The 11,010-nt window shown below is 37.8% G+C and overlaps 1 protein-coding gene across 1 annotated transcript; it reads left to right on the forward strand.

Annotated features, from left to right (window-relative positions):
• Positions 1 to 4,432, forward strand: LOC127667387 (gametocyte-specific factor 1-like). The gene is made up of 6 exons (XM_052160370.1): positions 1 to 93; positions 310 to 430; positions 587 to 688; positions 2,273 to 2,339; positions 3,781 to 3,848; positions 4,419 to 4,432. The coding sequence occupies exons 1-6, from the start codon at positions 1 to 3 to the stop codon at positions 4,430 to 4,432; spliced, it is 465 nt and encodes a 154-aa protein (XP_052016330.1).
• The last annotated feature ends 6,578 nt before the right edge of the window (positions 4,433 to 11,010 follow it).

Here is an 11,010-nt window from a genome sequence, read left to right on the forward strand (position 1 = left end):
ATGGAGTTGGAATCCATAGAGCTCTGTCCTTATGATCCAAACCACAGGATACCTGCCAGCAGGTTACAGTACCATCTGGCATCATGCAAAAAGGTAAGTTTCCCCAGTAATAACTGTAAATTACAAGAGAGGGAAATTTTTTTAGAATATAAAAAGATAGTTCTTTGATTTTGCATTTTACTTCTAATCACAGCTAGAAACTAATTGTTCTTAAAATTGAGATATAATATCTCTTCAGAAATTTTCAGAAACGAATGGAGGATGGAGCACAAGAAAAAAAAAAACCCTAACGAGAATTATTCCTTCTAGAAAAATCCAAAGATAGCTAAAAAGATGGCTAACTGCAAATACAATGCTTGTCATGTGGTCCCAATCAAAAGGCTCAAGGAACATGAGGCCAACTGTATCAACAGGACTGCAGTTGATGATGGTAAGCTTTTCACTTGAGAACAGGTATATAAGACCAAACTCTATGGCTTCCAACATCCCCATATCTCAGGGTGATTTTGAAGCCTTAGTCAAACAGAGCAGATAAAAATTTGATTTTATATTCTACTTCAAGAACTTCTTTTCTACTTTGTTTCAGAGCCACTTAATCTTCAAAAGATTACTCACCCAATTTTTGAAGAAAATGAAAACCTCTCCAGGGCTGGGAGTCAGTTTCCTGACCCTGATGTCTGGAATGTGGGTGAGTAAGGGTGAAACAGAACTGTGAGCAGAAGTGTGCTTTAGAACTAGCAGATAGCAAACACAGCCTGAGTAATAAATACTTATGCTCTTCTCACAAAAACCATTCACTACAAATCATGAAGTCTAAGAATGTCACCTCTCTCTAGAGGGATGGTCCAGTTAAAAACAACATTCTAACTGAAATATAAGCCAGCATGCCATTGTACTGCCTTTGACCAAGACTGAACTTTGATCAGCCAAAGTGGCCAAATCCTGATTTACATGGTAAAGATTGAGAAACTGAAAATTCAGACTCAATAGCTCACACTAAGTTCCAGTACACTGGCAGATCTGGACTGCCTTATTCACAAAAAAAAAAACAAAAACAAAAACAAAAACAAAAAAAAACCAACTAGTTAAAATCTAAACTCACATATAAAAATGAGGGGTTTCCCATCTTGTCAGGCATTGTAACTTACCTGTAATCTGAGCACTCAAGAGGCAGAGGCAGGAGGATCTCTGTGAGTTCAAGGCCAGCCTGATCTACACAACAGAACAACCAGGACCACATAGAGGAAACCCTGTCTCAAAAATAAATAAGTTAATTAATTTAAAAAACAAAATAAATAAAAGACATCACCAGCTTTCAGTCTGACTGAAGTTATTTCTTAATCACATTTTCAAGATGCTCATCTATAAAAGTCTGCCTCATAATCAAACTTAATATTGAATATAGGAAAGGGCTGTGACCCATGGACACAGCACTTGCCTAGCATACACAAGGTCCTAGGTTTTAACTCCAGCACTGCAAAAATAAATAAATAAATAATTATACACATTAGAACAATACTTCTTCCCATAATATAAGCTCTAAGTTATGTTAATGTTATAATTTAAAATGTCAGTACAAGTATTGTACTAACTAATTTTATGTCAACTTGATACAAGCTAGAGTAATATAAGAAGAGAGAACCTCAATTGAGATAATGCCTCCATAAGATCAAGGTGTAGGTAAGCCTGTAAGTCATTTTCTTGATTAGTGATTGATGTCAGAGGTTCTAGCCCATTGTGGGTGGTTCCACCCCTGGGCTAGTGGTTCTGTGTCCTAAGAAACCAGGCTGAGCAAGCCAGCAAGCCACCTCCTTAGTTCCTGTCTTCAGGATCTTGTCCTTATTCCCCACTGATCAACTGTTACCTCGAAGTGTAAGTGAAATAAACCCTTCCCTCCCCAAGTTGCTTTTGTTCATTGTCACAGTTATAAAGACCCTAAGACAGATTCAGTCACTAATAACGACATAAAGATACAAGCTTGTTTCAGCTTATGGCTGTCAACCTTCCACATTTAGCTTCCAAAGATGACACAAAAGGAGACTGGAACGGTACCTGATTTGAAAACACACTTGCATTCATATTTCCCCAGTTGTATACTCATACCTAAATGTAAGGGATAATGTAAACATGTGGTCCCTGGCAGAGCAGCTGCTTCCTAGCAACAGCTATACAGGAAGACTAAAGAAAGGCTCTGCTACAAGCTAGCCATCTCTGCAACAATCTGAAAATGCTCAGGAATTGTGTTTCTTATTTCTCGTTCTTTACTTTCTAGATCATATGCATCATTTTCCTTCATTTGTTCTTGAGACTTTTGCTCCAAAGATGTTGGTTTGTGAGAGGTAAGATAAACTATATGCTCATCACCATCATTCAAGTTAATAAGTTTAACTTTTTTTTTAATGTGTGCTTGTTTGTTTGTTCACTTGCTTGCTTATTTATTTAGTGTGGTCAGGGCATATGTGGGCAAGTCAGAGGACGATCTGCTGTCATCAGTTTCTCCTTCCACTCCATGGATTCTGGGTCTTCAAACACAGGTTGTAAGGCTTGGCAGGATGTAATTTTGCTCATTTGGCCACCTCACCAATCCTAAAGTTAGACTTTTAAAGGGAAGATGGCCATTAAGCCGTAGGCTCAAAATACATGAGCTTCGGTCACTAAAAGATTTATGATCAGGTGGTGTAGTTCAGCTGGTAAATGCTTGCTGCACAAACAAGAGAACCTGAATTCAGATCTCAGCCCAACAAAAAACAGTAAGGTATGGTGGTGTGTGCCTATAATCACAGCACTGAGAAAGCAGGAACTGAGAAGGGAGGTTCCCTAGAACGTGGCCAAGTAGTCTAACCAAATCAACAAGCTCCAGGTTCAGTAGGAGACTGCGTATCACCACCACCACCACCACCATCATCATAATGTAGAAGTCTGGTGAGGTGTTCCAGAGGGTTAAAAGGTGTTTGTTGCCAAGGCTGGCACCCTGAGTTCGATCCCCAAGACCCAGATGCTGATTGAACTACTCCCATAAATTGTCCACTGACCTAAACACACACACACACACACACACACACACACACACACACTTTAAAATAGGAGGCTAGAGAATGGCTTGGGAGTTAAGATCACTTACTGCTCTTCCAGAGGACCCAGGTTTGATTGCCTTCCCCCACAACAGATCACAGCCACCTGTAACTCCATTTCCAGCATTCCAACATCATCTTCCTGCCTCCATGGGCATGAGACACACATGAAGTGCACAGACATATATGCAGACAAAATACCAATATAATAAAATTTTACATTTTTTAAGATAAAGTGGAAAGTAATTGAAACTTTCATCACTGACCTCTAGTACATGGTCACATACACATGCACATATGCAATGTGTGTGGCTCTGGGTAATTTCCTTCTCAACACTACACTTGGGACTGTATTCTATCAAGGCCTTGTATATACAACAGTCATAATTTTGTAAAGAACAAAAGACCAACTTCTCAGACTTAAGGAGACAATCTTTATACAAATAGCTCAGGATCCCTAGCCAAACAGGCTGGGAGAGCACACACAAGGGTTATAATAAGGAACCACTGATGGAGTCACCTACCACATGAGAATGGAAGGTGTAGAGGAACCATATGAAACAAAAGAAATCAAATGATTCCTACTATAACCCTTACTAATTAATATAAATTATGTTGGATAATGTAATTCTGACTGCCTAGAACTGGATATATCAACTGGTTCCCCATTTCTGCTTCCCTATTAACTTTCTTGTGGTTCTCTCTATAGTGACTCAAGAGACTTGCAAGAGGCTATGGCTGATAAGCATCCTAACAGCTCCAAGTCTTGGGGAAGAGGTAAAGTAACCTTTGTTGGGTTAACATCAAACTTTTAACATTGTGATCTAAACAAGAAAAGATCCTTAGACAAACCTTTCATTAATATATAACATATTATATATAATATTGCATATTATATGTTATATATTATATATTATATTGTATGTTATATGTTATATATATAATATATATATGTGTGCATGCTATGGATTGTGGTGGTATACACCTTTAATCCCCAAACTCAGAAGGCAGAGGCAAGCAGATCTCTGTGAGTTCAAGTCCAGCCCGGTCTACATAGTGAGTTCCAGTACAGTCAGGGCTACATAATAATATTCCCAACTAAAAAATAAGAATAATTAATTAAAACATTAAAACATTGGTCTGGGGATAGCACCCTTGCCTCATATGATCCTGGCTCAGTGCCCAGAGGGGAAAAAAATTATTCTGCTCCTCCTTGACACACAGTAGGACATAAGGAAAGTTCTGGGGACTTCTGATCAGACTGAGGAAAAAAGGCTGTTTTTAAATACTACTGGCACATCTCAAGCTGTGAAAATGACACTACAATCTTTTTCTTTCTCCCCGCAGGTCAGAAAAACTGATGGAGACATTGCCAATTAAAATGCCCACAGAAAAATAGAAGTCATTTTTAAACCTTAGGAAAATCTCAACTTTTAATAAATTTGTGATTGTCATCTTAACATATTTTTATTTAAATAAAGAATATTTTCCTTTGACAGGATTAATTGATTTCTTTCCTTCTTTCCTTGTTTTGTTGTTGTTGTTGTTGTTGTTGTTTCAAGACAGGGTTTCTTTGTATAGCTCTAGCTGTCCTGGAATTCACTCTGTAGACCAGACTGGCCTCAAACTCAGAAATCCACCTGTCTCTGCCTCCCAAGTGCTGGGATTACAGGCGTGCGCCACCACTGCCTGGCTACTTGATTTCACATCCTTGTGTGTCACCTGAAGACTATGGAGCTTATTTGCCTATTTCTATTATTAGAAAGGGAATTACTATCATTCTGTGAGCTGTGAAATTATTCCATAGATTATTCCCCAAGTTTTTCCTCACTCACTATCACCTATTGAGTGACTCTCCAATCACTCTTCTTTAATCTGCTATGCAAATCTTCCCAGCTTTTAAATGATATAGTTTTTATGACAAGCTGAGTTTGGAACATAACTCTAGATCTACTTTCCTAACTCTGTCAGCTCAATTTGCTCCCATAGGATTACACCTTACTTTTCACTCTGATCCTTTTTAAATGCCACCCTTCAGCCATTCATATACCCATTCTAGTTTTTTTAAGTTCATCTCTTTTGCCACACTAAAACCTTTCCTGTCTCTTCTAGTGATTTCAAACATGACAGTCATGACAGTTAAATATAGACAATTTTCTCTCTTCTACCATGCTACCAATCTGAAGAGAAGTCAGAATTGTGTGTTACTTTGTGTTTCCCACATAACCAACCTAGCACTGTATGTAGAAAATACATCAAATGCTGTACCCTTTCTAGTGAGACAGGATCCCACCATAATCCAGGTTGGCATATAACATGAACTTCCTTTAAGCTGTATCTCTTTATTGAATTTACCTTTTAAAATAATGGCACTAAGAAGTGGGATTTTTGTTTTGTTTTGTTTTTCTAGTTGAGTTATAGCTTGTTACAGTTAGATTTAGTTATAAATATATATCATAGTCAACATTTACTGCCTTTTTAAGGTTCATCCCTACACAAATTTACTAGTCTTTTCAAATAATCTTTTTTATCTCTAATTATGGCAGAAACAAAAGGAAACAATTTTGTTTCTACAATGTACATCACACAGAGGAGACCTACTGATATTCTCACTTAAATTCATATAATACAAGCATTTTTATTTTTGAGAGTTTCTCAATATATAGTCCAAGCTGGCCTCAAACTCAAAATTCTCCTTCCTTAGTTTCCTAAGTACTAGAGTTACAAGTGTTTACCACTTTGTTTTGTTTTGTTACCCAAGCTTATCTTGAACTCCTGAACTGAAGTGAGGACTTGGAACTACAGACATTCCCAGTTGTACTCATGTACTGGCTGGTTTTGTGTGTCAACTTGACACAGGTTGGAGTTATCACAGAGAAAGGAGCTTCAGTTGGGAAAGTGCCTCCATTAGATCCAGCTGTGGGGCATTTTCTCAATTAGTGATCAAGTGGGGAGGGCCCCTTGTGGGTGGTGCCATCCCTGGGCTGGTGCTCTTGGGTTCTATAAGAGAGCAGGCTGAGCAAGCCAGGGAAAGCAAGCCAGTAAGAAACATCCCTCCGTGGCCTCTGCATCAGTTCTTGCTTCCTGACCTGCTTGAGTTCCAGTCCTGACTTCCTTTGGTGATGAACAGCAGTGTGGAAGTGTAAGCTGAATAAACCCTTTCCTCCCCAACTTGTTTCTTGGGCCTGGTGTTTGTGCAGGAATAGAAACCCTGACTAAGACAACTCAGTTTGCTTTCATTTCCTAACTAAGGCATTACACATTTCAATGTGCTGTAGTTTTGGGTTTTTTAAGACAGGGTCTGGATGGAGACTGGCATATTGTTTAGTTGGTAAAGTGCTTTCCACATATTATAAAGATCTGAGTTCACATCACCATCACCCACATAAAAAGCCAGGCATAGTTGCATACACCTGTTATCATAGCACTGGAGACAAGATTCCTGGATCTCGCTAGCCAGCTAATCTCACCAAGTCAGTAAATTCCAGGTTTAGTGAGAAATACCATAAAAAAATATGGTGATGTGGCTCAGCTAGCAAGGGCTCCTGCTACCAAGCCTGACAACTTAAGTCCATCCCTGGAACCTACATAGGAAAGAATAAACTGTAGCATGCATGTAACACACACACACACACACACACACACACACAATATTTGCTTTTAAATAAAAGGAGCCAACAAGATGGTTCAGTGGGTAAAAGTGTCTACTGCCAAGGCTCACAATCTAAGTTCAATCCCTAGGACATGGTAAAGCACTCCTGAAAGTGCTTCTCTAATATCCATCTACATGTGGCATGTACACACCCATATAAAAACACACACTAAATAAATAAATGAATAAATAAATAAATAAATAAATAAATAAATAAATAAATAAATAAATAAATGAATGAATGAATGAATGCAACCTAAAAGTTTTAAAAAAAACTAGAGAACAAAAAAGCACATGACATCAATCTCTGGCCCTCACATGTACACATCCATCCTTACACACTTGTATATATGCATGAATGTGCATACATGCACATATCACAGACACACACATACATCTGTTTATAATGCAATTTGGGAGTTTTGGTTTCTTTGAAAAACAGAATATTGCAAAAATATGTTTTTGTTTTAATCCCAGGTGTGGGTAATCCTTCAGATTATCTGCAGCTACTGACTCTGATTCGCTTTACACTCTAGTAGAGGCATAATTTTGCCAGCGGTAGATAGGTTTTGAAACTTTCGTGTGACATTTGGATTTCTGGGGACTTTTCAGGAGGTATACAAATGCTAGGGCCCCAGGTGAGTTGGTGGTGGTTTGTTGGTTGGTTTTTGGTTGCTGTTGGTCAAAGTTTGTTAAGTAGTACCTACAAAGCAGCAAAAGGATCTCATGTAGCTCAGGCTAGCCTCAAATTCACTATATAACTGAGAATGACCTTCAATTCCTAATCCTGTCTCTACCTTTCAAGTGCAAGAATTATAGGCATCTCCCATCATACCTGGCTCCACATTCTGGTTCTTACAATACATTTGGACTTTTTAGTGGCTGTAAAGACAAAAGAATGTTCCCTAGGAATATGACCAAATATTATCAGTTTAGACCTTTATTATATTTTTTCTATATGGAATCATCCCCTAATAGGCAGGTGGGTGTAAATTCAAGGCCACCCTGGTCTATGTAATGAGTTCCAAGTGAGCCAGTGCTACAAACTCGGAGATCTGCCTGCCTCTACCTCCCTCCCTTTTAATACCTAGTATTAAAAGCATGGGACACCACCACTAAGCTACTTATTGGCCTCTAACATTACATTTTGTCAAGCTTTAGTAAAACCCAGACAAACTTATGGAGGTGAGGGGTATTTATTCTGAGGGGGAAAAAATAAAATTTAAATTCCTTTTTAGATTTACTTATGTGTATGAGTGTTTTGCCTGCATGTGTATATCTGCTGCCTACAGAAGTCAGAAGAGAACATCAAGGTTACAAGTTATAGACAGTTGTGAGCTGCTATACGGAAGCCATACTCAGGCTCTCTGCAAGAACAACAAATGCTCTTCTCCATAGTTTTAACATAGCTGCCTCAAGCTGGGAATGAGGGCACACAGCTTTAATTCCAGTACTCAGCAAATAGAGGCTATTGGATATCTGAGGTCTAAGCCAACCTAGTCTACACAGCAAGTTCCAGGACAGCCAGGACTACACAAAGAACTCTGATTCAAAATTAAATAAATAAATGTAATTACTTCAAATACTTCCCAAATCCCCCAATTTTATAGCTATTCCCTTATGCTCCCGTAACAAATAGTACATGTCTTTATATAGTTTTGTTTCTACTTATTATCATTAAACCATGAAATATTTTAAGACAGGCATGATCCTGAGCCCATAGTTAAAGCTGCTGAATGTGAAGAGCCTTTATAGACATAATAAGGTAGTAAATAAACAAGAGAGAGGGACTCAGTACTCTGCGCTATTCCTATCATAATAAATCAGTCTTTCTGGGGTTTTTGGGGGGTTTTTTGTTTGGGTTTTTTTGTTTGTTTGTTTTGTTTTTTGTTTTTGTTTTTGGATTTATTTTTTTTTTCCCCGAGACAGGGTTTCTCTGTATAGCCCTGGCTGTCCTGGAACTCACTCTGTAGACCAGGCTGGCCTCAAACTCAGAAATCTGCCTGCCTCTGCCTCCCAGAGTACTGGAAATCAGTCTTTCAAAACTCTTGGTGACTGGTTTCTCTTTTTCAAAAACTCCTACCAAGGCAAGTTACATCAATGGACTAATCACAAGACTTTCTAATTACAAAGTTTCTTGCCTGAAGTCAGGTTATCAGCTTGCCAATCTTTATTCACAATATAAATGGGAGGAGTACATTCCTCATGTCTTATTACTCTGAAACATACCCCACTGATCTCACATCATCTCCCCTGTTGTCTATCTATACTCCTGCACAGGCTTTCCAAGCAGCTGCAATACAAAATAAGAGAAAAACTTTAAGTATTGTAATCTCTTCTTGCCTCACACTCATATATAGAGTAGATGATTTCTTACATACATTGAAACACTAGTAAAGTACATCCACATTCTCAAATTAGATAAGATCTACTCCGAGACACTGAGTAGATCTAACTGTATGGGGAACCAGGCAGAGTTGGTGCATGCTTTTAATCCCAGTACTTGGGATGCAGAGGCAGACAGATCTCTGTGAGTTCAAGGCCAGCCTGGTCTACAGAGCAGGGAGAAGGAAATAGATATTGTTTGAAGCCTATGAGTATACAGCTAGATTAGTTCTAAATATCTAATTGTAAAGTATGGCAGCTATAGTTAATAACAACATGTTAAAATTTGCTTAGCAAATCTTAGGTGTTACACACATAAATGTGTGTGTGTGTGTGTGTGTGTGTGTGAGAGAGATAAGGTCTCTACATGAATGCTGAGGATATGAACTCAGGTCTTGGTGCTTGAGAAAAAGCATCTTATTCACAAAGCTGTCTCCCCAGCCCCATATGCACAAATTTTGACAGATTTGCAACTGCATCTACAGAATACTTTTTATGTTTAACTAAACACTTAAATGTCAATCAGAAATCATAATTAGATGAGAGAATGAGGACTCAATAAAATTCAAGGCGGAAACAAAAAAAAAAAACATGCTTAGTCTTCTGCTGAATGGAAAGGTATTAAGATTTCTGAAACACTGAAAGGTTCTTTTTATTAATATTATTAATTTGTTTATTTGGATGTGTGTTCACATGTCTATCATAGTGCACATGTGGATGTCAGAGGACAACTTCCAGGAGTTTGTCACCGGGATTGAACTTGGGTCATCAGGCTTGGCAGCAAACCACTTATCCGCTGAGCCATTTCATCAATTTATCAAATGTCGAATGTTTCTGAAGAGTCACAGGAGTTCCTCTTACTCATTAGACTATTGACTTTATAACTATTTATAAATCCACCTATACATATACATCATATATATATATATATTTATATATATATATGCATATACACATATACTTTAAGAATGATAGTATATACACAGAACCAGCAAGGACCAGATTCAGTTTTGGATAGTAATTTTAGCTGGCTCCTATAATGAACCTTGTATAAATTACTTGATCTCATTGTTTTTCAATTTTGAAATATTATTGACCTGGGTAGGAAAAAAACAGTTTGAAAGAAAACTCAGCAGGAATCTCAGATAAAGTATAATTTGTTGACTTGAAAAAAGATGAACAAAGCATTTAAGAATAGAAGGAACAGATGTGCAGCACATCTTTATTTCCAAATCACCACTGAAAGACAGCTTTGGCTTTTGTTTATAAATCAGTGTGGGCTTATCTGCTGGTGCTAAATGGAATAGCTCCACCAGGTGAGAATCCTGCCACCCTGACAAGGCATACAGCAGACGGAGCCTAATTAGGGTTCTAGTTTAGGACCAACTCCCTGTTCACATTCTCTCAAGTCTTTAGCTCTTTCTTCCTCAGAAAACTATAAGTATTATAAATCTATAAGTATCTAAATGAAAAGTGCTTATGGGTCATAGCAACAGGGATAAAAATTGGACCAGAGCTCTGTGATTTAAAGCCATAAAAAATATTTAAGTTCAAACCACTGACCCGGCTAATTCTACACGAATGATATTGTGAGAAATTCAAAATTCATGATCACATGAGAATTGTTTTAAGCTGTTTCCTAAAGATCTGAAGTGAAGTTGCCCAAAAAAAAAAAAAAAAAAAAACAGAGAGAGAAAGAAATCAGCTTTTCCTAAAATGCTTTGTTCTAAGTTTTCAATGAAGCAATTTCTCTCTGAAAAATAGCACTTAACAGCTTGCTTCTATGAATCATCCAGGCCATCCAGGGGAAAGAAATGCTTTTGTAAATTCAAGTCAGTGCCTAAATCAGTGGATCTTAGTCTGGATGCACATTAGAATCATCTGGGAAAGTTTTAAAATAAC

This window comes from Apodemus sylvaticus, chromosome 17 (genome assembly GCF_947179515.1).
Source record: "Apodemus sylvaticus chromosome 17, mApoSyl1.1, whole genome shotgun sequence".
NCBI classification, from domain to species: domain Eukaryota; kingdom Metazoa; phylum Chordata; class Mammalia; order Rodentia; family Muridae; genus Apodemus; species Apodemus sylvaticus.

Excerpts from the sequence above, each read along its gene's own strand:
- LOC127667387 (XM_052160370.1), top strand. The coding sequence starts at position 1 with ATGGAGTTGGAATCCATAGAGCTCTGTCCTTATGATCCAAACCACAGG. Across the intron at positions 431-586 it reads CAGGACTGCAGTTGATGATG|AGCCACTTAATCTTCAAAAG; the intron begins GTAAGCTTTTCA and ends ACTTTGTTTCAG. Across the intron at positions 2,340-3,780 it reads AAGATGTTGGTTTGTGAGAG|TGACTCAAGAGACTTGCAAG; the intron begins GTAAGATAAACT and ends TTCTCTCTATAG.